This window comes from Bison bison, unplaced genomic scaffold (genome assembly GCF_000754665.1).
Source record: "Bison bison bison isolate TAMUID 2011002044 unplaced genomic scaffold, Bison_UMD1.0 scf7180017864375, whole genome shotgun sequence".
Lineage (NCBI taxonomy): Eukaryota > Metazoa > Chordata > Mammalia > Artiodactyla > Bovidae > Bison > Bison bison.
In genome coordinates this window covers 1257321-1283861 of record NW_011494947.1, presented here as the reverse complement: position 1 = coordinate 1283861, position 26541 = coordinate 1257321, and the positions used below count along the sequence as shown (strand labels likewise).

General features: G+C 39.3%; 1 protein-coding gene across 5 annotated transcripts in view; it reads right to left on the bottom strand.

Moving 5' to 3' along the window:
- Positions 1-26541, bottom strand: part of SETX (senataxin) — a 90013-nt gene that overhangs the window by 28882 nt on the left and 34590 nt on the right. For all 5 annotated transcript variants that reach the window (XM_010856778.1, XM_010856780.1, XM_010856779.1 and 2 more), the window contains 9 exons: positions 24233-24452; positions 22961-23080; positions 20621-20792; positions 20404-20491; positions 15791-19936; positions 8913-9012; positions 5305-5478; positions 3037-3269; positions 1864-2031 (listed from right to left, as the gene is read on the bottom strand). In XM_010856778.1, coding sequence (XP_010855080.1) covers positions 1864-2031; positions 3037-3269; positions 5305-5478; positions 8913-9012; positions 15791-19936; positions 20404-20491; positions 20621-20792; positions 22961-23080; positions 24233-24452 — 5421 coding nt within the window. The remainder of the gene's footprint in view (positions 1-1863; positions 2032-3036; positions 3270-5304; positions 5479-8912; positions 9013-15790; positions 19937-20403; positions 20492-20620; positions 20793-22960; positions 23081-24232; positions 24453-26541) is intronic.

The following is a 26541-nucleotide window of genomic DNA, read 5'->3' as shown; positions in this document are numbered from 1 at the left end:
TTTTCCAGTCTTGTGGCCACTGCTGTTTTCCAAATTTGCTGGCATATTGAGTGTAGCACTTTCACAGCATCATCTTTCAGGATTTGAAATAGCTCCACTGGAATTCCATCACCTCCACTAGCTTTGTTCGTAGTGATGCTTTCTAAGGCCCACTTGACTTCACATTCCAGGATGTCTGGCTCTAGGTCAGTGATCACACCATAGTGATTATCTGGGTCATGAAGATATTTTTTGTACAGTTCTTCTGTGTATTCTTGCCACCTCTTCTTAATATCTTCTGCTTCTGTTAGGTCCATACCATTTCTGTCCTTTATAGAGCCCATCTTTGCATGAAATGTTCCCTTGGTATCTCTAATTTTCTTGAAGAGATCTCTAGTCTTTCCCATTCTGTTGTTTTCCTCTATTTCTTTGCATTGATCTCTGAGGAAGGCTTTCTTATCTCTCCTTGCTATTCTTTGGAACTCTGCATTCAGATGCTTATCTTTCCTTTTCTCCTTTGCTTTTCGCTTCTCTTCTTTTCACAGCTATTTGTAAGGCCTCCCCAGACAGCCATTTTGCTTTTTTGCATTTCTTTTCCATGGGGATGGTCTTGAACCCTGTCTCTTGTACAATGTCACAAACCTCCATCCATAGTTCATCAGGCACTGTGCCTATCAGATCTAGTCCCTTAAATCTATTTCTCAATTCCACTGTATATTTATAAGGAATTTGATTTAGGTCATACCTGAATGGTCTAGTGATTTTCCCTACTTTCTTCAATTTAAGTCTGAATTTGGCAATAAGGACTTCATGGTCTGAGCCACAGTGAGCTTCTGGTCTTGTTTTTTGCTGACTGTATAGAGCTTCTCCATCTTTGGCTGCAAAGAATATAATCAACCTGATTTCGTTGTTGACCATCTGGTGATGTCCATGTGTAGAGTCTTCTCTTGTGTCATTGGAAGAGGGTGTTTGCTATGAGCAGTGTGTTCTCTTGGCAAAACTCTTTTAGCCTTTGCCCTGCTTCATTCCGTACTCCAAGGCCAAATTTGCCTGTTACTTTAGGTGTTTCTTGACTTCCTACTTTTGCATTCCAGTCACCTATAATGAAAAGGACATCTTTTTTGGGTGTTAGTTCTAAAAGGTCTTGCAGGTCTTCATAGAACCATTCAACTTCAGCTTCTTCAGCGTTACTGGTTGGGGCATAGACTTGGATTACTGTGATATTGAATGGTTTGCCTTGGAAACGAACAGAGATCTCTCTGTCATTTTTGAGACTGCATCCAAGTACTGCATTTTGGACTCCTGTTGACCATGAGGGCTACTCCATTTCTTCTAAGGGATTCCTGCCCACAGTAGTAGATATAATGGTCATCTGAGTTAAATTCATCCATTCCAGTCCATTTTAGTTTGCTGATTCCTAGAATGTCAACGTTCACTCTTGCATCTTACACTGATACTAAAAACTTACTGTGAACAGCTCCATCCCAATACAAAATAAAAAGTTTAAAAAAATTACTCAGTCATAAAATTTTATCGTTAACTTTTCTGAGCCTTACCTTATTATCCACTGATTTTATTCAATACCCAATCCAACCAAAATGCAGCCCAGGGATAGATAAATCCAGGATGGTCTCCTGGTATCAGCTATGGCCACTAACAAAGCCAGGAGACCACCATTCTAGCCCTCAGGAGTGATTGCACACAAAACAGTATTTTCTGCCTTTTTATTTCTTATAACCTTCTCCATCTCTGCTAACCCTTTATCCGATACGGTTCCACACAGTATCAAAAGGCACTTTAGTACTTAATCACACGTTAGTTAAATCTAGTGATGTGAAATGATATATTCAATTAAGAATGCTGCTGCCCTCACAAACACTTTACCTCTGTCAGCAGGCGGTACAGGATGCCAACAATGGTTTTTGATTTTCCTGTTCCAGGTGGTCCATGAATCAGACAGATCTTGGCAACTGATGGGGAGTGTTTCACCATGGCACATGCAGTTTCTATCGCTTTCTTCTGGTCTTCATTGAAATCTTTTAAGTAGGCAACCTATATGAAAGACATTAGTGAGAATGACTTTTTCTTCCTGTGGTTGCCCAGGAAAGCTAGACAGTGGAAAAATCTGTGTAAACTGCTCCTGTCCTCCATCAGACAGAAGCTTTATGATCAGGCAAGACTCCAAAATGACCTTTAATCTAAGAAGCGCATTCACTACTGGAAAGAGTCACTTACAAGTATCTACAGGCTTCAGTCCGTCTATAAATAAAACAATATTTTTATTTGTGATTCTTATAAAGATCATGAACTGTTTTTGTACTCTTCTTTTTATTTATTCTCTGATTCTTCCCATTTTAGTCAATTCTCTCCCTAGACAGTAAAACCATTCCAAGACTTTCTTTCCTAACACAAGTGACAGAGTGGAGAGGATCTTGGTTCAGCTCTGAGTCTACACCTCAGTTTCACTCTCAAGCTGTGTTTCCAAACTCACCTCTCCGGACTTCAGCCTCCACCGATTTTTATATAAATCTCGGATCCCTTAGAAGGTGAGAATTGAATGAGAAAACACATGGAAGCCCGAACACAAGGAAGGGGTTCAAATAACAATTCTTTCCCTTCACCTGTCTCTGTGTTAATTTCCTGGAACTTATACAGAATTTTATAATGAGAAATATCCATTCACACAATACAATAACTTTGTCTTCAAACCGGCAACAGTACTAAAAGCTCCACTGGTCATTCAAATGCAAAATTCATTCCATTAAACCTATTCCTACTTACTCCTGCATTTTAACCACCTAAAAAGTAGGATGTTCACCTAATATTTTAATGTTGTTCTTCAAGCATATTTTCAACTCCTTATTGCACTCTACCTTCTTCCTGAGGTAAACTAACACAAAGACACACTTTACAACATTAAAGAAAACTAGGCACTAAAAATTTCACTGGGCATACACTGTGACTAATAAGTCTTTGCTGTGGACAAAAGAACATGATGCTTTAACGTTGTGACATGAAATGTTCTGACTTTCCCTGTATCAAATGGTCATCACTCACAATTCTCTCAGATGTTGCAGTTGGTAAATCTTTTGTACAGAAGTCCATGGGGTTTGGATTCAGAATGGCTCTGGCCAGTTGGTTCCGACCACTCAGCAAAGACATGGCTTTCAACTTCCTTTGTGTAGTCACCAGAGAGCTGATTACAAAGCATTTCACGAGTTCATTTAAATTGACTGGTAAATTATCTTGAGTCTGGATGGAAACCGAACACTCAAATTTCCCATTATGCACTGTTACCAAGATAGAGAAAAAGCAATCTCGGTTACCAGTGAATGCAAAGTGTCCAGTTAAAAAGGTTATTCAGAACAAAGTGTTTTATAACATGTTTTCTACACATCAAATAATTTACTCAGTGAAGGTAAATTACTATTTATCTACTGAATGGCTCCTACAAACCAGGCAACATTCCTATCCTCAGGAGGCTTATTTTTTAGGAGGCGGCGGCAGGTAATCAAACAAACATGCCAGGTGATGGTAAGTAGCATGAAGAATGCAGAGGAGGGGGATGAGGAAGTGAAGAGGGATGTAAGGGAGTGTTATGCAGACAAGAGAGTCAGGGAAGACCTTCCTGATAAGATGACATTTGGGCATGGTCTTAATACAATGAAGCCATGTTGATAACTGGAAAATTATGTTATAGGCAGGGAATCAGCAACCGCAAAGGCAGCAGGGTATCTGGATTATTGAGGAACAGAGAGAAGGCTGGTGTGCTGGGAGGAAGCGAGCTCGAAGCCTGAGAAACTACTGGTGGCTACTCTTCACAGGGCTCTGCAGTAATGACTCTGAGTCAGGTCAAGGGCTACAGGACAGCTCTGTGTAGGGAAGGGACCTGCTCTAACGCCCACATTAAAAGAATCACTTATGGTGAATGAAGAATACACTACAATGGGAAAAGCAAAAAGACCACTTAATCCAGGTGAATCCAGGTGAAAGTGAATGGTCCTGTGGGCCAGGATATAGTGGGAGAGGTGGGCCAGGATGGAGGATATACTGCAAAGGATGGGCCAGTAACAGGACTTCCTGATGAATTGGTTGGAGCCTGTGAGGGAGAGAAAGACTCCAGCATGACTCTGAGGTCTGGGGCTGAGTAACTGGGAGAATGGAGGTACTGCGTCCTATGATGGGAAAAGCTGAAGGAACAGCACATCAGGCAGTAAATCAAGTGTTTCTTTTTGGAGTAGATTTTAAATGCCTAATGATCTCCAAACGGAGATGGCAGAGTATTAGATACATGAAGAGCTCAGGGAAGGAGGCCACCTTTGAAACAGAACTCTGGCAAATGTAGCCACCTGTCAGAGTCAAAAGCACAGACAAAGCTATGTATCCCCACAGCTCCTCTTCTACACGCATCCTACATGAAGAGCTGAGCTGTGCTCACACGAGAGTAAACACAGCATATCAGTTACGACACGGCACACTGCTCAACTCCAACAGCTTTGTTGCTGTTTATAAGATGTAACGCAAAAAGGTGAAGGAATAATGAAATCATATTCTCTTCACATAAGAGAAACTAAAAAAGGCAGCAATGTCAAAAGGGCAGCTTGGCTTATATAAAGAATGTAGACTTCTCAGTCAAATAAAATTAGGTTTCAATTCTGAACCTACCATTTAATACTAAGGGTGACCTTGGGTAAATTATTCCACATCCCGACCTCTGATATCCCAATAAGCAGGGAACAACTAATTCTGCTTTGCAGGGCTCTGGGAAAAGATAGTAAATGTGCACAGGAAGGACAGGGCACACTGTGTGGCACATAGTTGGTACTCCTTAAATTCAAGCTAACATTATTTCTGTTATGCTCCCTTAGGGAGAGAAGCCCCTACAACACAGTGGAGGAAAGTGACAGAAACAGTAAAGCCCTCAAGGTGCCTTACAGTTAGTTACATCTTTGGTCTGCTCATTAATAATTAGCCAGAAAACCAAAGCTGGAATGTGATTTAACAAACAGATGGCTTGCAAATTATGTTTTATAACAAACACTGACAGATGAAGAAATTTACTAGAAGGAAAAGAAGACATTACAAAAGAACACTTTTAAATCTGAAGTCTAAAGCAAGAAATACTGGGCCTTTTCCAGCTGAGTCTAGAAAATCTAAAAGAGGTCTTGGAAAGGTAAATAAATCATCAGCCTCACAAACACAAGTCTGATAAATGTACATCAGCTAAATGTACAGCAAATACATGGCTGGTAAAGCCTAATTTAGAAGGAAATGAGAAGACAAGTTTCTGACAGACTTCTCTACAGAGTCTCACTAGGTACTCACTGACTGAAGTACGGCGGAATTTATGAACATAGCCACAATAATATTCACAGGCATCCTCCAGGTGACTCCACTCTAAATCTTTCTTCTCCTCATTGAGTCTTTCAGGAACCAAAAACACCAAATCATTTTCCCTTGGATGAAGCTGTTTAGCTAGCTCACATTCCTCAAGATAAACTGTAAAACAGTAAGAAGTCAGCATTTATTCTAACAGAATAAATATACATAAGATTAACTAAAGGATATTAAACCCTTGTACTAAGAGTTCAAGCAAGTAGCATACACACTTCAAAAATGATGGTCTAAGCCAGTGGGTATTTTCAAATATTGATCACAGAGTATTATAAAGTTTTTCTTAAAAATTTACTGCTACAACACCAAAATAGATGAAGTCATAATATTCAAAAGGAGCCAATAAATTTCCTTTCCTTGAAACTTACCTTAGTTTTTAATCAAAAAATTCCCACTTTTGTGCTCTACTTTCAAAATCCTCAGAGAAAACCTGGAAACAAATACCCAAGTGCATAGAAGCCTTCTGAGCCCACTGGTGGCATCTCAAACAAGGGGAAGGACAGCAGCAAAATAAACGGGGCTGGGAAAACAGCACGCTCTAATTCAGAAGTTTAGTACCAACTTTGCCAATTTTCAACAAACTTCAACATTTTTTTTCCTCTAAAACTTACACAGGAATGCAAAGGGACAAGAATAGCCGATGTACTCATAAGGCAAAACAAGCTAAGAGGACTTGTTTACTAAAACTTATTCTAAAGCTTAACTAATCAAGCAATGTGACATGGGCACTGAGGTAGGCAAATGATCCAATAGAGAAAGGCGTCCAGAAAATATCAGTGCATTAAATAGCCACTAGATTTATGGCAAACATGGCACTACAGACCATGAAGAAAGGATAGTCTTTTCAATTAACAGTAGTGGGATAATTACATCTCCATTAGGGGAAAAAAATGAAACATGGCCCCTACATCTTACTCATGCACAAAATCGATTCCAGGTTGACAAAACAGTGAAGCCTCTAGAAAAGGGATTGGTAAACTTTCTGTAAAGAGCCAGATTTTTCTTTGCAGGCCACATATGGAATCTGCTACATATTCATCATCACCATCTTTTTTTCAAAACCTTTTAAAAATATACAAAAACTTTACTCTAGGGCAATATAAAAACAAGATATGGGGTAGATGTGCAAGCTGTTATTTGCTGGCACCAGTTCTAGATGTTAAGATAATATATTTATGACGTGCAGAAGGGAAAGGTTTCTTCAATGAGTCATAGAGCATTCCATAAAAAAATACACAAATGCATTTGTTATGCTAAAAATAAATTCTAAACAAGAATTTTAAAGACATCTCTGTGAGAGTCATAATGCAAGCCAAAGTGGGAGAATGGTTTATATCCAAATTATACAAAGAACTCGTTACAAATCAGTAAGAGAAAGACAACAGAAAATGAACAAGTCTTTTGGCTTCCCCAAAGAGGTTACTTAAGCATCTACTAAATATATAAAAAGGGGCTCAAGTTCATTGATAGCAAAATAAAACCACAAATGGCCATTAGTACGCACACAGTAACAGGTTAAATTAATAGCACAATCGATACAAATGTGTTGGTATAAACATGGAACAATGTGACTTCCATACACTGATGGGGGTGCATAATTTCTGTATAAACTGGCTTGGCATTATCTACTTCAGTTGAACTCATACAACTCATTTCAGGAGACAAGACTACAAAAATGCCCTCACATGACACTAGAGACACATGAATGACCACAGTGGCATTATTCATAAAATGCTATGCGTAGAAGAGTTATTAACATAGCAGGCCTGAGGCTTCTTCTGTCCTTAGAAAGCTTACAAGTTGCCCCCCTCACATTGGCATCTAAGAACTTGGATTTCCAGACAGTTCTCATTCACTGATGACAATGGTGCACTGCATCTAACCTGTTTGCCAAATTCTTTCTCTATGGTTTATGTCAAACACCCATTTTGCTTCTGGAAAGTTACGAATCTGGAATGGGCAGAGGGTGTTGCAGGCACTGAGTCCCTCAGTTTCCCTGGTAGGTAACATGTCACATGTATTGTCACACCTGACTAGTGGGACAATTAAGTGCCTGTTGTGTGACTCCACTGGGAAAGGACTCTTGAAGGTTGCTCCTGGTCTGCTCCTGGACTTCTCCCATGTGCTTAGTCCTATTTGCTAATTTTATTTTGTATCCTTTCACAATAAGAAGTCACAGCCATGAGCATGAATATAATTCCTGTGAGTTGTCCTAGTGAATCTCTGAACCTGGGGTTGGGCTTGTGGACTCCTGATACAAAAGAAGACCTTCAGACCAAAACTGATGGAAAAAATGCCCATTAATGGAAATTCCCTGGTGGTCCAGTGGTTAGGACAAGCCACATGGCTTGACCAAAAAATAAAATAACAATCTCCATCAACGGTAAAACTGTGATGTAGTTATACACTGAAATAATACTACAGCAATTAAAACAAGTACTGAAAATATACACAAAATTGATGAATTACACACATGTTAAATGAAAGAAGTCAGAAACAAGAGGAAAGACTATGTGATTCTATCATAAAGATAAATGGCAGATAAATCAGTTACTTAAATATTAAAAAGAAATATAAAATTACAAGAAAACATGAAACTATTTAATTTCTAAAACCAAAATTTGAACAGTAACATTTATGAACGTAAGAAGATAAAAACTGCCTCAAAAACCAAATGTGAAACTGAACACAAATAATGAAACTAAAAAAAAAGTTACAACAAATGCACACAAATAAGAAGAAAACAAACTCCCTAACAGAAAAATGACACATGGTATGCAGAGACAATTATGTGACCCTTTCTAACCCCAAGAATATAAAAGACCACTAAAGATTTGGGGACAAAATGTATAACCTCAAATGAGATACAATTCCCATGTAAAACGGGAAAAGTTTAAACTAGCAAATGAGGAGAGACACATTCTTCTGTTCTTATGTTAGACGTGACAATGGAATTCTTTTTGGTAGACAGAGGCAATATGAATCAAGTCTTAAAATGCATACACTGTGATCCAGGCAAAAGGATTTATTCAGTGTAATAGTGAAAAATCATAAACAATACACACATCTAACTAGAAACTGGTTAAACAGAACTATGGAACATGCTAACAACAGAATAATTACAAATACTGAAAAGACATTTACAACAGATTAAATGAAAATAAGTCAAATGTAAGCTTCGTGAAGGCAGAATTTTATGTTCTCATCCCAGCTACATATCTGGCATCTAGAATCACACACTATCAGGCAGTACACAGTCAATAAATATTTGCTGAGTTAAGTAAATAAAAAAAGTCACAAAATAGGTAAATAACCCAACCCCCCTCACCACCTCCCCACACTTCACACAGATGAGGAGCAAGTCTAGCAGTAATATATGCACTACTAATTATCCTCATTAAGTAAGACTTTAAACATATTCTACATAAGATTCAACTTAGGAAACCTATAAGAGGTTTCAAACAATTATCCTGTTCCCTCAAAAGAAATCTCTCCAATTATTACATGACACAGTGCAAGTTACTTAAGAAAGAACTTACCCACAAACTCCCAGTATTTTTTATAATCACCAGGAAATTTTCGTAAATGTAACTGATGGAATTTCTCTTTGTTTGGAGAGCTGATCCATTCCTGTGCCACCTTAGCAAAGCAAAAAAAGCAAATTGAGAAAGCAAAGACATCTGAAAATTTTTCCAAAGTAAGCAACAACAAAATCCAGAACCTAGAAATCCCAGGTGACAGAAATAGTAAATATTAACTTAGGACTTCTGGTTTCCAGCTTGGCATGTATGGAACTTAAAAATCACCAGTCCATCCTAACAAGTATAAAGAGACAAAAAGGTGGATACAGACAATCAAGACTTACCAGAGCAGAAACCCTTAAGCAGAAACCTCCATGGCCAGGAAGAAAACCTGAACTGGATTTGACAAACTGTTGGAGGCTCAGTATAAACAACTCTGAATGCTTAAAAACTCCAAGGCGACCCAGTCATAAGGGATATCCAACAGTCTGCTGAGTTTCACATCTAGGAGCTCTAATAGGCCCCCACAGTAAATGTAGGAGAAAATTCCCTGTGTCCTTTGGTGGGAGAGGGGGAGTGGATATAGCAGTGTTGAGGATTAGGAATTTTAGAACCATTTTAAATACATCAGAGTATTCTGACCTTTTAAAATAATTTTTTACTGGATGATAATTGCTTTACAATGTTGTGGTGATTTCTGCTGTATAACCACCTGATTCATCTATTAAATATATATCCCTTCCTTCTTCAGCCTCCCTCCCACCTCCATTCTAACCTTCTTAACACGGCTTTGATCTATACAAAAACTATTTTACCAGAGCTAAACTTGCTGGATGACAACGGGTGAGATGGCTGGATGGCATCACCAACCCGATGGACATCAGTCTGAGCAAGCTCCAGGAGTTGATGATGGCCAGGGGAGCCTGGTGTGCTGCAGTCCATGGGGGTCAGAGTCGGAGACAACTAAGCAACTGAACTGAACTGAAACTTGCTAGGCTTTTATCAGAGCCTAACCTACTTGGGGGAAGAAAACCTACTCCAACCCATTCTGGTCATCCTGTCTCACCTGAGGAGGCAGGGAGAAACCAAGATGAATGAGTGTGAAAGCCAGAGGCAAAGGCTCACTAAAAGACTGACACCTGGGCTTCCCTGGTAGCTTAGTGGTAAAAAAAAAAAATCCTGCTGCCAATGCAGGAGACATAGGTTAGATCCCTGATCCAGGAAGATCCCATATGACAGGGAGCAACTTAGTGCTTGCACTACTGAACCTGTGCTCTAGAGCCCAGGAATGGCAACACACCCTAGAACTTGTGCTCTGCAATAAGAGAAGCCACTGCAATGAGAAGTCCCTGCACCACAGCTAGAGAGCAGCCCCCACTCGCCACAACTAGAGAAAAGCCCGAGCAGCAACGAAGACTCAGCACAGCCAAAAAATAAAAAAGACTAAAAGCTTATCACAGGACTATGGCATGCTCTCCCTTCCCCCATACCTCAGTACTATTTACTAAATGTCTATTTACTGCTGTTCTTTTTATTTAGTATATCAAATCCACCTTACAACAAAAAATAACTGCATTCTCAAACACAAAAACACACAGTTTGAAGAGACTGAACAAGCATCAAAATTAGTCATATATAGCAGGAATATTGGAACTGTCAGACCAACAATTTTTCAAAAATAATATTAATTTATATACTAACTTTAAAGGAAAAAGTAGCCCATGAACTAATAGGTGGATAAAGTAATGAATGAGATGTCAATTCTGAAAAAGATCCCAAAGGAAAGGCTAAAACACTAACAGAAATGAAGGATGCTTCTGCTGGGCTCATTAGAACAATGGACACTGCTGAGGAAAGAATCTCTGAGATTTAGGATGCAGCAACAGAAACTACCAAAGCTGAAAAACAAAGAAAATGAGGAAAAAAGCCACACCCCAGAATATCCAAGAACTGTGCCACAATGCCAAAAGCTGCAGCATACACATAATGGGGATATGAGGCGGAGGGAGGGTGGGGAAGAAGCAGTACTTGAGACAATGACGACTCAGTTTTCCAAAATTAATATCAGACCCCAAATGTCAGATCCAGGAAGCTCAGATACCAAGCAGAATAAATGCCAGAAACTACATCTTTAGGAAACATATCATATCATATTCACACTTTAGGAATTTGAAATATTAAAGATAGAAAGAAATCTTTAAAGAAGCCAGTGAGGGGAAAAACCCCCTCTCTATAGCAGAGAGGATTAAGAACTACATCCCACTTCTCTTCAGACAAATGCAAGCGAGTGAAACATTTAAGATGACTGAGACAAAAACAACCCTACCAACCTAGAATTCGGAATCCTGCAAAATTATCCTTTAAAAGTGAAGGAGAAATAAAGATCTTCTCACACAAAATTTGAGGGCATTTGTCACCACTGCACCTATCTTGTAAGAAAAGTTAAAAGATATTCAAAGAGAAGGAAAATTATATAGGTCAGAACTCAAATCTACATAAACAAAGGAAGACCATCAGAGAATGAATACGTGAAGCAAAATTAAAACTTTTGTTTCTTATTTTTAATTCATCTAACAGATAATAGCTTATTCAAAATAATAGCAACAATGTATTAAACTATGGATGCTTATGTATGTGTGTGTGTTAAAGGAGGCCTATGTGCATGTGAAACAAATGACAGCAGTGATACATTGGATGCCAAGGAAAAATCAGGAATATTTCGTTATTGTAAGGCAGACACACTATCCATGAAGTGTTATCTGAACACAGACTTGGTTGTAAATATATACTACAAGCTCTAAGGCAATCACTAAAAAAAATTTTGTTGATATTCTAAGGATAGAGAGACAATAAAATTATATAAAGTGCTCAATTAAAACCACAAGAGCAGGGACAATAAAAACAGGAATAAACAACAAGGGTAACAAATAGAAAATAGGAGCATGTACAGTTAACATGCTGAAGCTAAAGCTCCAATACTCTGGCCAGCTGATGTGAAGAGCTGACTCACCAGAAAAGACACTGATGTTGGGAAAGACTGAGGGCAGGAGGAGAAGGGGGTGACAGAGGATGAGATGTTGGATGGCATTGACTCAATGGACATGAATCTGAGCAAACTCTGGGAGATAGTGAAGGACAGGGAAGCCTGGCATGCTATCATGGGGTTGCAACGAGTTGGATGTGACTAAGCGACTGAACAACAAATCCTTTCATCATAAACATTTCTATTAATAGCTCTTTTTATGTGAACCTCTGGCAGACAACATTATTGGCCTCTTCATGGATCACAGCCTTGTTGTGGTAAAGGAGCTTATGTAACTAAATGAAGCCATTAGACATGCTGTGCAGGGCCACCCAAGAGAGACAGGTCTGAGTCAAGAGTTCTGACAAACCATGGTCCACTGGAGAAGGAAATGGCAACACACTCCAGTATTCTTGCCTTGAAAACCCCATGGACAGTTCAGTTCAGTTCAGTCGCTCAGTCGTGTCCGACTCTTTGTGATCCCATGCGCTGAAGCATGCCAGGCCTCCCTGGTCCGTCACCAACTCCCAGAATTTACCCAAACTCATATCCACTGAGTCGGTGATGCCATCTAACCATCTCATCCTCTGCCGTCCCCTTCTCCTCCTGCCTTCAATCTTTCCCAACGTCACAGTCTTTTCAAATAAGTCAGCCCTTCGCATCAGGTGGCCAAAACACTGGAGTTTCAGCGTCAGCATCAGTCCTTCCAGTGAACACCCAGGGCTGATTTCCATATGAAAAGACAAAAAAATATGATAAATGAAGATGAGCTCCCCAGGCTGGAAGGTGTTCAATATGCTACTGGGGAAGAGCAAAGGGCAATTACTAATAGCTCCAGAAAGAAAGAAGAGGCTAGGTCAAAGTGGAAACAATGCTCAGCTGTGGATGTGTCTAGTGGTGAAAGTCAAGTCTGATGCTGTGAAGAGCAATACTGTGTAGGAACCTGGAATGTTAAGTCCATGAATCAAGGTAAATTGGACGTGGTCAAGCATGAGATGGCAAGAGTGAACATCAATATCTTAGGAATCAGTGAACTAAAATGAATGGGAATGGGAGAATTTAATTCAGATGACCATTTTATCTACTACTGTGGGCAAGAATCCCTAAGAAGAAATGGAATAGCCCTCACAGTCAACAAAAGAGTCTGAAATGCAATACTTGGGTGCAATCTCAAAAATGACAAAATGATCTCAGTTCATTTCCAAGGCAAACTGTTCAACATCACAGTAATTCAAGTCTATGACCCAATCACTGACGTCGAAGAAGCTGACCAGTTCTATGAAGACCTTCAACACCTTCTAGAAATAACCAGAAAGAAAGATGTCCTTTTCATTACAGGGGATTGGAATGCAAAAGTAGGAAGTCCAGAGATACCCAGAATAACAGTCAAGTTTGGCCTTGGAGTACAAAATGAAGCAGGGCAAGGATAACACAGTTGTGTCAAGAGAACATACTGGTCACAGCAAACACCCTTTTCCAACAACACAAGAGACAACTCTACACATGTATGTAGACAACTCTACACATGGATGAAGACATCTCACAAGATGGTCAATATGAAATCAGACTGATTATGTTCTTTGTAGCCAAAGATGGAGAAGCTCTATACAGTCAGTAAAAACAAGACCTGGAGCTGACTGTGGCTCAGATCATGAGCTTCTTATTGCAAAATTCAGGCTTAAATTGAAGAAAGTAGGAAACCACTAGGCCATTTAGGTATGACCTAAATCAAATCCCTTATGATTACACAGTGGTGACAATGAATAGACTCAAGGGATTAGATCTGGTAGACTGAATGCCTGAGAAACTATGGACAAAGGTTCGTAACGCTGTACAGGAGGCAATGACCAAAACCATCCCAAAGAAAAAGAAATGCAAGAACGCAAGTTGTCTGAGAACGCTTTACAAGTAGCTGAGAAAAGAAGAGAAGCAAAAGGCAAGGGAGAAAGGGAAAGACATACTCAATTGAATTCAGAGTTTCAAAGAATTTCAAGGAGAGATAAGAAGGCCTTCTTAAATGAACAATGCAAAATGAAACAGAATGGGAAAGACTAGGGATCTCGTCAAGAAAACTGGAGATGCCAAGGGAACATTTCATGCAAACGTGGGCCCAGTAAAGGACAGAAATAGCAAGGACCTAACAGAAGCAGAAGAGATTAAGAAGACGGGGTAAAGATCAACATGAATCAGCCACAGGTATACCTATGTATATAAAACTCTTAAGAGGAAATTATAAAACTCTCAGAGAAACACTCTTTGACATACATCACAGCAAGATCCTCTTTGACCCACCTCCAAGAGTAATGAAAATAAAAACAAAAATAAGTGGGACCTAGGTTAAACTTAAAAGTTTTGCATAGCAAAGGAAACTATAAACAAAATGAAGAAGCAAACCCTCAGAATGGGAGAAAATAACTGCAAATGAAACAACTGACAAAGGATTAATCTCTAAAATGTACAAGCAGCTCACGCAGCTCAACAGCACAAAAACCACCCCATCAAACAGTGGGAGAAAAGACCTAAACAGACATTTCTCCAAAGAAGACATACAGGTGGCTAATAAACACATGAATATATGCTCGACAATGCTTGTTATTCAGTTCAGTCGCTCAGTCGTGTCTGACTCTTTGCGACCCCATGAATCGCAGCACGCCAGGCCTCCCTGTCCATCACCAACTCCCAGAGTTCACCCAGACTCATGTCCATCGAGTCAGTGATGCCATCCAGCCATCTCATCCTCTGCTTGTTATTAGAGAAATGCAAACCAAAACTACAATGAGCTATCACCTCACACTGATCAGAATGGCTATTATCAAAAAATCCACAAATAATAAATGCTGGAGAGGGTGTGGAGAAAAGTGAACCCTCTTGCACTGTTGGTGGGAACGTAAATTGATATAGCCGCTACAGAAAACAGTATGGAGATTCCTTAAAGAACTAGGAATAAAACTACCACATGACCCAACAATCCCACTACTGGGCATATACCCTGAGGAAACCATAACTGAAAAAGACCCACGTACCCCATGGTTCATTGCAGCACTATTTACAATAGCTAGGACATGGAAGCAACCTAGATGTCCACTGACAGATAAATGAATAAAGAAGTTACGGTACATATACAATGGAATATTACTCAGCCATAAAAAGAAATGCATTTGAGTCAGTTCTAATCAGGTGGATGAACTTGGAGCCTGGAATACAGAGTGAAGTAAGTCAGAAACACAAATACTGAATATTAATGCATACATATGGAATCTAGAAAAATGGTATTGATGAACCTATTGGCAGGGCAGTACTGCAGACACAAACATAAAGAGAGCTGTGGACACACAGTGGGGCTAAGAGAGGGATGGACGAATTGAACTGAGACATATACATTACCATATGTAAAACAGCCAGGGGGAATTTGCTGTATGACTCAGGGAGCTCAATCCAGTGTTCTGTGACACCTAGAGGGGGTGGGATGGGGTGGGGTTCAAGAGGGAGGGGACATATGTATACTTATGGCAGATTTATGTTGATGTATGGCAGAAACTAACACAATATTGTAAATTATCCTCCAATTAAAAAAAAATTTTTTTAAACATAATTAAATGCAGATGGGAGACTATCTCCTCTGAGAAGTCTTCCCTTTCTTTTGCACTAAAAAACATTTCCTCCTTTGCCACCCCTGGACTGTGTCCATAAGTTCCAGAAGGGCAGAGATTAGGAAAGTATTGGTATTTCCTCTGTATGACCAGCATCTAGAACAGTGTCTGGCACAACGTCTGTTCAACATGACATTTACAAGTTATATTTTAGCTGTTCTCCTAGCATGGTAAAGAAAGGCAATTTCAAAATCTAGATGTATATGATTAAAATACATACTTACTGTTTCAAAAGTATTCAGGACCATCAAAGGGAAAAACACATTAAAATAATCTCCACAGTCTTGAAACCTGATAGGCACCCGTCTTTCGATGGACTGACACAGACTCGACGGGGGCCCACACTGATCAAAGTTCACAAACATCTCGTATCTCCATTTCAAGACCTCTTTTACAAAAGTATCAGAGATGGACTGTGACGACGTGAGAATGTTTACTGGAGAGGAAGTCAAAAAAGGTCTGCTTTCCCCAAATGGAACTCTCAGAACTTGCCTGTTGGAGTTATTTGGAGTCTGAGCAGGGAAAACATTGCACAGACCTTTCACTTCAGCCACTGGCTTCAGAGACACCGTAAGGGGTGGCTGTGGTCCTTTAAGAACAGACTGTGCCCCACTTGACTTATTTTTCAGAGATGATGGGAGGGCTGCGGTACTTTCCAAAGACTTGGAGAGACCAGCAATCCGTGAAGTACTGCTTGAACTAAAAACCTTGGTCGTGGAAGGTCTCGAACGTTTTGATGCAGACAGAGGCAAGCCAGGTTTACGGAATACATCTTCATCTGTGGCTTTAGTTTTTGAGTGTTTTGAGCAGTACTCACCTGGGTTTTTCAGAGTTTCAACACAATCTTTGTACTTACATTTTGTGCTACTCAAAGATTCCAACTGAGGCTGACTCACACATTCTTCCTCTCCCTGCACTGTATCTTTTCCATGAATGACTTCAATGAGTTTATCATTCTCTCTCTCGATTTGTGAACATAAATCCATGTCTTCAGGGTCACGCTGTGTTAAGAATATATCATCTTCCTCTATGTCACTGCTGAATTGAGGCTCTCCCTCTTTCAAAGTCGCCACCTCTAAATGATGAACTGTTAGGTCACCTCTGTCTAATAGGTCCTCTGAGGTAGGAACAATGACTTCATTTGTTGCTATTCTTCCATTTACTATGACAGGATTACACTGGTTTGCTTTCACGGGTTCTGTTTCAGAAGACTGACATGTTAGTAACTGTTTTCCCTTATTGTTAGCAGTCACCTCGGCTCCTCCATGACTGTAATCTGACTTACTTGATTCTGGCACAGCAGAGCTCTGTGCAGCACGTGGCCCTGCTCGAGTTCTATCTGTACTTCGACAATCAAAACGTTGTCTGTTTTGTTGTGATTTGGATCTCATCTGCCTTTGCAACTGAAGGTCTTGACTCGTCAGCAGTTTCTTATTATTTCTGACAGAGAGAGTCTGAGGAGAAATTAACTTCGTCTTTTTCCGGGTATCCACTACTCCAACAGTTTTGCCATGGTCACGTAGCTGAACTATACACTCTAAAGATCGCTGGGACAATTCAAATGCCCTACGAGGAGCCTTTTTCAGGCCAAGTTTCTCAACCGTTGAAGTTGGTTCGGGACACTGGCGAAATTTCTTTGGCGGCACAATAGCAGGAGTTGTTCTACAACTTATGTAATGGGAGCTTTTACTCTGCCCTTTCTTGGTATCTGAATGGGATTTCTTAGAAGCTTTAACCACTGGAACTTTCCTGACAGGTTTGGAATACATGCGAGGCTTTGGAAGAGACTTCTTTGGGGAAACCACAGTGTTTCTCTGAACACTTGAACTGGGAACTGTAGATCTTGTGTCTACACCTTTAACATCATTTTTACTCAGATTTCCCTTGTTAAGAATATCAGACTGGTCCTCATTTTTAACAGAAGATGAAGAAGGCCTTAGAGGATCTTCAGCTATAGGTTTTTCATACCGTCTTCTCTTGGGTTTTTTTACTTCAATTTCACAAAATTCCTCAACAGAAGTACTACTACTACGTGGTTTTGTGCGCTCTTCAAAGTTCTCTGCTACTTTTTTAATGACCTCTTCAGGCACATAATCTGTCTCATAACCCAAATCATTTGCACTATCACCCACATGAGTCGAGCATGGATTTTTTTCATTCTCTTGAGCTGAATTCTTGTCTGGTTTCTGATCATGCCAAACTGAAAACACTTCACATGGAGTCTCAAACTCAAAAAACTGAGAATCAGATTCCTCAAACTCCAAAAGGGACACTGGATTTTCTTCCTTTATTAATACCTTCTGTTCCACATTTGTGTTAGCTATTGAAGTATGTTGCTCTGGACATTCTTTCTCAATGCATGCTTTGACCTCTCTCATTTGTTTCTTCAAACCCAGAATTCTTTCCTCATCTTCATCGTCATCGGAATCTGAAATAATAATAACCTGTCCACAGCAGGTTTCCCTGACATTTTGGTTTGCCGTGAAACATCTTTTCTCATCTTTTACTTTTCTTTGTATTTGGGATAAACTTTTTTCAGTTGAATCTGATGGGAACTTAGTAACACTGGCTTGAGCTATTAAAGATAATTTGTGGAGGTCTCTATCTACCTGAGAATCTGTTAAGGTGTCAGGCTGGGGACTGCTGCTAAGGTCCTGTTCTCTTAAATTAGAAGAAAACTGATCAGTGCTCCTACTAATTTTCCTATCTCTCAATTCATGTCCAGTCACAGGCTCTTTAAAGGGAGATGCATTCGTCATGCAGATATTGGTCATTTCTGTGAGTGAGACCAAATCTTTGCTATCAACATGACATTCCTGTATTTGACAACTGTTTTCAGGGGTAGAGAAAAGATCTAACTTTTCTTTCTTTACTTCTTTCTTTTTCAGCAGTAAACAGCTTTGAGATTTTTGTTCTCCATTTTTATCATCCAGAATACCATTAGGGACTAAAGAAGGATTGCATATGTTTCCACCTCCTTTCTGACCTCCTATATCTTTCTTTGAATAGAAACCCTCAATGCTAGATACAGTCAGGTTTTCCTCTAAACTGATACTTCTCCTGCGTTGCTTTTTTATTACATGTGACAACTTAGCACAGACTCCATCTTTATGTGTCTTAGATTTTGCTTTTGAGCTTTTGCCAAGACCATCTTCCTTTAACGAGAAGTCCTCATCGGAGGCAGACACTTTTTCCAGAGAATCCGTGCTAGAAACAGTCAATAAGCGCCTTGATATTATTATTCCTCTGTCAAATACTTTTTCTGGACCATTTCTTAAAGTACCATTCTGTGGGGTACATGAGGAATTCTCTTTTACAGACTTGTATTTCCCTGTACTTATTTTAACTTGATTTTGAACTCTTTCACAGGCAAGGTTTTTACTACTCAGTTTCAAACATGACTCAGCTGAGAGGTGGCCTTCTAGTTTCAAATCTTTTATATAATATGGCTCTTTACTCTCTTCTATGGCATTGTTTGCTTTGCTCAAAATACTCTCTTGCACTTGATATGCATCAGCTTTCATTGGTTCTTTAGAAGATGTTGGGCTGGAATTTTCTAGACAGTGCACATCTTTTTCAGACTTCTTCCCTATTTGTTCACTTTCTTCTTTATAAGATGCAGGAGGCGTCTTACATGCAGGATTCAGATCCACAAAAGTGCTACACTGAGGTACTTTAAATTTTATGTTCCTAATAATTTGCTTTAAACAAGTTTGTAGCTCATGGGTTTCCTGACTAGTCAACTGCCAACCTAAAGATAAATTCCCTCGCAGGAATAAGTTGAGCTTATCCCAGAACCGCTTACAGAGAGTCTGCTGCCCAAGCTGATAGCCTTCTTTCAGGAGACTTCTAATCAGCTGCACACAAGCCAGCTGCACAGAGTTGGAGGGCATTGAATGCAGTGACAGGGATGATATCATTGCTGTGCCTTTGGAACAGTTTCCAGATGACTTCTCAGAACTCCGTGCAAACGCTGTGGTTGGGAGCTTGGCACACTTCACCACAGCCTCCACCCACTGCTGGGAACTAACCCACAGCAAATGTAGACATTTTTTATTTCTATGCAGTTCAATCACGGACACCAAAATCAGAAGGAAAAACTCAGTGACTTTGTCACACACAGCGTCTGTCTGGTTGAGAACATCTTTGACTTCAGAGTACAGATGGTGAATAACCTCCACTATGTAAGCCACACCCAGATCCTTCAGGTCCATGAGGGATTGCACGAAAGGGATGAACCACAGAAATGTGCTGTTATGAACACGCATGTCCTGACCAATGTCTGACTGGAGCACGTTAGCTAATGTTTCCATTTCTTCATACATGTTAGGACAATAATCAGGGCAAATGGCTGATCTCCACCCCGAATCCTAAAATGAAAGAGATACAGATGTTCAGATAAACAAGCACCATTCATGGTTGCTTGACACACAGTTGTAAACAAGAAAATATATGCTCAATTTTCCTGTTTTGGTGCACACATACGGACCGCCAAGAAATTGAAAACAGTTCAATTTTGAGGCTAAAATTTCATGAAAAGGTTAAATTTACAAAACCTCCGTGCGCTGTGAAATTCTTTCCATCAGCTGGTTCTGATTTCCAGTCACATGATTTATCTCCCCCATGCCATAAACATTCCACCCTTCCTAACCATACTTAAAAATTGCAAAGTGTGCCCATTTTTCCCCAGACACTACTGTTCAATCAGAAAAATTTTATGCAACAGTTGATTCAGAATAGCTATATACCATAAAATCAGCACTGCAACTGATCGCTGCACTGTCTATACAATATAAAGGCAATAGAGTATCATCTGAACTCTGAAAATGCTTTATACCTTTTTGGTCTTTTCAGGATTATAATTGTATACAATCTGGCTGCAAGTCACCATATCATCCAAATATGACTCCGGTTCTAACTTGGTCCTTAAAAATATTAAGAATAAACAGAAATTACTGAACTAAAGGGGGAAAAAAAAGAAGAAAAAAATCATGTCAATTAATAGACTTCCTTATGCAGACTGTTTGAAATCCTGACACAGGAACTGAACAAACCTCACAGAGCTGTTCCGTATGTTCTGGATCTCTCTATTGTAGCTCACGTTGTTAATAATGGTTTGAAATGCTTCAATAGGATCAATAAGTTGACCCCAGACCTTAGATCCAAGGCGATCCAGAATCACCATGAAACAGTGTAATGCTGGCCAGAAAGGATCCACACTATTATCTGAAACATAATGGAGTAATTGCCAAATTAAAAAACAATTAGAAAAAAGTACTAAAATATATTGAGAATTAAGCACCCTTTACCTGGGTAGCAACAAAACTGAAAGCAAAGCAGGAAGTAATTTAAGCCCTGCCAACCACAGGTCTTAGAAAGCTGGTAAATATTTAAGTAGTGTTTGCATTTTTTTAAAAGCAATACACCTTGGTTAAGAAATTTTTTCACGTGGAACAAACAGAGATAGTCTAGATAGATAAATTCAACTTTCTTACCCTGTTTGCCACACTTTTAAGAATCTTTCCTACTCTGCTTCTTCCAGACCTTTATATTCTCATCCTTCAATAAATAGCAGAAGTGAGGAAGGGAGAAGTAAGAAAAACTTGGTATCTCCAGATCTAAACAAAGTCCGTGATACAAGAAATCCTGAATTGTGTGTGTCATCTGGCTGGTGCATGAGACTGAATCCCTGAGGCACTGGACAAGCAGAGATGCACTCTTTTCATCCACCCCTGTCTCAATGTGGCCTTGTTATTTCCATTCCATCCAACCGGCAGGAATGCCCACTACTCCCATCCTCTGGCATCCAGTCGTTTCTTACTTCTCTATGTGCAGTGGCAAAACACTGACCCACTCATAGACCTTAAACTGTTCCTCACTGTTTTCTAAGGAAAATCAAAGTTCTCACTCAAGCACTTGTAAGATCTTACTCTATTCTTCTCAGATTTATTTTTTCATAGTAAAATAAAGATACACTATCTATAGCAAAAAAAAAAAAAAAAGAAATCGCTGGCTTTTCCCAAGTAAGAACTAGAACAGCTTCACTATTAGTACCACCAATCAAAAAAAAAAAAGTTTCCTATCCTTCCTTATATTTCAGCTCAAATACCTCCCCTTGGAGTAAACACTCTCAGTCATTTGACCTTCCACAGTACTCTTTGGAGTAAGTGGTCTCACTCACACAATCTCTGACAACCCAAGAACTTTCTGCTTTATTTCCTTCAGGGCTCTTAGACTCTACTTAAAAAAAAAAAAATCATAGTCATTTGTGTAGAACCTCTCATATATTTTTTTTATCCTACACTGCAGCTATCTTTTGTCTAGCAAACTCTCAAATACGAAGTCATCAGTAAGGTAAAGACAATTACAGAAAGTTTCATAAAGAGGTGACTCATTCTGAAGCATGTTAGGGGAGCTGGATTAACAGAGAAAACAGAAATGCACGTGCAAAGCACTGGGAAAGAAATGAACAAATTACTTAATAAATTCTGGTAAGTGAATTTAGTAATAACCTTGATCAGAAATAATCTCACAAGAAAACACATGTGATCAAAGAAACAGTAACAGTTACGTATTTCTTTTAAACTTCTCCACAAAAGAATTTGTATCTATACCGAAGTTGCCTAAAGAGAAGTGAAAGTGGGTAAAAAATTGTATTTTCACAGGATTTGGCATGCTTGGTCTTTGATGATTCATTCCTTCATAAAAAAGGTTAAGATTAGAAACACTAGTACAGACTCTCACTGATAAGCCTGAAAAAACCATGATAAAACCAAGCTGGCCTCTACTAACAAATACAATTTTAGACCCTATTTATTAGGCTATCTGAGCAGCACTGTCCAAGGGAACTTTTTGTGATGACAGAAATGGCTCACTGTCTGCTCAGTTTAATATGGTAGCAGCCAGGCACATGTGGCCACTGAGCTCTTGAAGTTATAGCTAATGGGACTGAAAACCTCAATTTTTAAGTTTCATTAGTATAAATTTAAACAATCACATTTGGCTGCCAGTCACTGTGTTGGACAGTGTAACCATAAAACTGAAGTGAAATGAAAAACCAAGCAAAAGTGAGTTAGTGGGACAGCAGAAGCTTTCTGCATAAATTTACTATCACATTATTAGAGATTCATCTCCTTTAGGTTCTAGTCTAGTCTTCATTCTACTACTGATTGAGTACTGCAACGTGAGAAAGTAAGTTAACACCTCTGGGCTTCAGTCTCTTATGAAAATAAGGTTAAATTCTAAAGATCCTTTCCAATTTAACATTCTGAATCTGTGACAAAAACCATAAAGTGTTCATTTTCTTCCTCCATATCATACATCCAAATTCTTAGTGACTCCAGTAATTTTAAAGTGCACCACCATCACAAAATTCAGCAAATAAAGTTTATTACCATTTGATTGCCTCTCCATGGTGTGAAGTATTGACTGCATAAAATCATTCTGTTTATCTGAGCCCAACAACAGTGAATCCATGGCTTGCTCTTCAAGAATGGTCAGCAGCATACAGATACCTGTAAGACCACATATAGTTTGGTTGAACTGATTACATTAACACTGTTCTAAAGTCTTTTCTGGTTTAGTTGGCAGAATAATAACATGGCAGTAAGATGAAGCAAAACATAATCCAGTGCCTCAGACACTAAAGTCTGAGACATTCACATACAACTGCTCCCAAGAACAGAACTTTAGACTGATGCCAAGTCACTTCAGTCACATCCGACTCTGTGCGACCCCACAGATGGCAGCCCACCAGACTCCCCCATCCCTGGGATTCTCCAGGCAAGAACACTGGAGTGGGCTGCCATGTCCTTCTCCAATGCATGAAAGTGAAAAGTGAAAGTGAAATCACTCAGTCATGTCTGACTCTTAGCGACCCCATGGATTGCAGCCTAACAGGCTCCTCCATCCATGGGATTTTCCAAGCAAGAGTACTGGAGTGGGGTGCCATTGCCTTCTCCGACTTTAGACTGAATAAAAGGGAAAATACTATGAACTTTGTTAAAAAGCAATTTCCAAAATGACTACACACAATTTAATCTCATATAATTGAAGATCCCTTAAGTTTTAAGATCATCGTATTTCAAGTACCCATCACTGCCAAATATACACATGACTAAGACTCTAAATCAATGAATAGGACTGAACTATTTTAAGTTCAATATAGAATTTGTTGAAAACCAAAGTTAATCTCTTTCTGCCAGGAAATATTTTACAGATAGGAAAAGAAGTATTAAACCTCCTTTTTTCAATAGATCAAATTCTATTAAAGTCAGCTGTTATGCTAATATTTTGTTACATCTAATAATGCCTTAAATAAAAGATCTACTTGCCATACTTCAAAAGATACTTGTTACACAGATGATTTCTATGATAAAAAGTATTTAAAAAGAGATGTTGTAATGGTCAATTTAATGACAGGACAAGAACTGGAAACTATGAAATCTATTATTTAGCAATTCTGATCAGATTACCAAATGAGATGACTTTTGCTGGATAATCGTTAAGAACTACTGGATCATGTTGATGTATGGCAAAAACCAACACAATATAAAGCAATTATCTGCCAAATAAAAAATAAATAAAAGTGCCAGATTATTGTAGGCTTTAAAAAAAAAACACTACTGCAAAATACTAATTGTTATTTGTATAGCAACAATACTCACCTAACCAATAGTTTTTGTAGTTGGCAGTATCATACATGTGTGAAGGCAGAAGAACCAGTTTACCCTTCTCAAGGACAGAAGAAGTATAAATGTCTGGGTTTTCTAAAAGTCCCAACTCAATAACTTTAAAAAGGCAAGTCAAAACCTCCTGTAAGTCATAGTAATCATCTCTATCCACTTTCCCCAAGTTTCTTGCAGTCAGGATAGCCCAACGCCGAACCTAAAAGCACAACACATTCATTACTTCATTCAGTGAACAACTGTCTATATACAGCAAGAATCTGTTTAAAATAGGAATTCTCTGCTGCTGCTGCTAAGTCATTTCAGTCATGTCCGACTCTGTGCAACCCCACAGATGGCAGCCCACCAGGCTCCCCGGTCCCTGGGATTCTCCAGGCAAGAATGCTGGAGTGGGTTGCCATTTCCTTCTCCAATGCATGAAAGTGAAAAGTTAAACTGAAGTCACTCAGTTGTATCCGACTCTTATCGACCCCATGGACTGCAGCCCACCAGGCTCCGCCGTCCAGGGGATTTTCCAGGCAAGAGTACTGGAAGTGGGGTGCCATTGCCTTCTGCGAGGAATTCTCTACAGGTTTTAAAAGACACAAGATATACCAATTATATGTCAAAATCTTAAAAAAATCACCATGCTGTACACCTTAAAACTGTACAGTGCTGTATGTCCATTATATCTCTATAAAACTGGAGGAAGAAAAAACCATCATACAGAATAAAGTACTTCAGCAAAAACATGATTTTCAAAGACATTTTAAACCAAAAGGTGATGACTGAAAAAAAAACACAAGACACTAATTATAATCAAATTCTGAACAACACACAGGGGTTAGAGCACCGGCTTTCTGCACCGTTGAATATACCAATATAATTCGAATATAACTTAGTCACCAGCCCTTCCATATCCAAGATTCTGCATCATGGATTCAACTAACCTCGGCATATTACTAAACTGTTATTGCGGAGAAGGCAATGGCACTCCACTCCAGTACTCTTGCCTGGGAAATCCCATGGACGGAGGAGCCTGGTGGGCTGCAGTCCATGGGGTTGCTAGGAGTCAGACACGACTGAGCGACTTCCCTTTCACTTTTCACTTTCATGCATTGGAGAAGGAAATGGCAACCCACTCCAGTATTCTTGCCTGGAGAATCCCAGGGACGGGGGACCCTGTTGGGCTGCCGTCTCTGGGGTCGCACAGAGTCGGACACGACTGAGATGACTTAGCAGCAGCAGCAGCAAACTGTTATTTCTGAGTCAGTCATGTTCAACCCTTTTGTGACCCCATGGATTGTAGCCTGCCAGGCTCCTCTGTCCATGGGATTTCCTAGGCAAGAATACTGAAGTGGGTTGCCATTTCCTCCTCCAGGGATCTTCTGGTCCCAAAGATCAAACCCATGCCTCCTGCTTGGCAGGTCTTTACTAATGAGCCACCTGGGAAGTCCATGCATTAAAAACAATGTGCATGTAAGTGAATTCAGAGTTCAAACACATGTTGTTCAAGGGTCAAATTGTAATGCAACCTGTGAACTGTATTTAATCCTGATTTGAACAAACTCCAGTAAAGCATGTAGGATAACCATTTCCATTCACTTAAACACTAACTAGAAACATGATATTAAGTAACTATTATTGGTATGTTGATATATTTTTTAAAACCCTTACCTTTTAGAGACACATACTAACATTTTATGGATTAAATGCTCTGATTATCTACTTCTGTATGTTTATAATGTTCTGTATTATAAAGTTTAAAAAAGGAAAGAAACAATGCAAAGAGAACAAATCAAAGGTCACCTCTACATGGCAATATAGCATAGGAAAGTGATTTTAAAATTCTTCTGAGATACAAATTTAGTGACCATAACCAACCTTAAAAACTAAATAAAACAGTCTGCATCCTTCATTGTAAAATTATTTTGTGAAATGTTGATATGTTTATGCATATGTGAAATGTCACATACGCATATACATGTGTTAACTCCATGAAATACATTTTTATCAATACTTAGCGCCCATGCAAAAGAAATGCAAAAAAGCAAAATGGCTGTCTGGGGAGGCTTTACAAATAGCTGTGAAAAGAAGAGAAGCAAACAGCAAAGGAGAAAGGAAAGATATAAGCATCTGAATGCAGAGTTCCAAAGAATAGCAAGAAGAGATAAGAAAGGCTTCCTCAGAGATCAATGCAAAGAAATAGAGGAAAACAACAGAATGGGAAAGACTAGAGATCTCTTCAAGAAAATTAGAGATACCAAGGAAACAGTTCATGCAAAGATGGGCTCGATAAAGGACAGAAA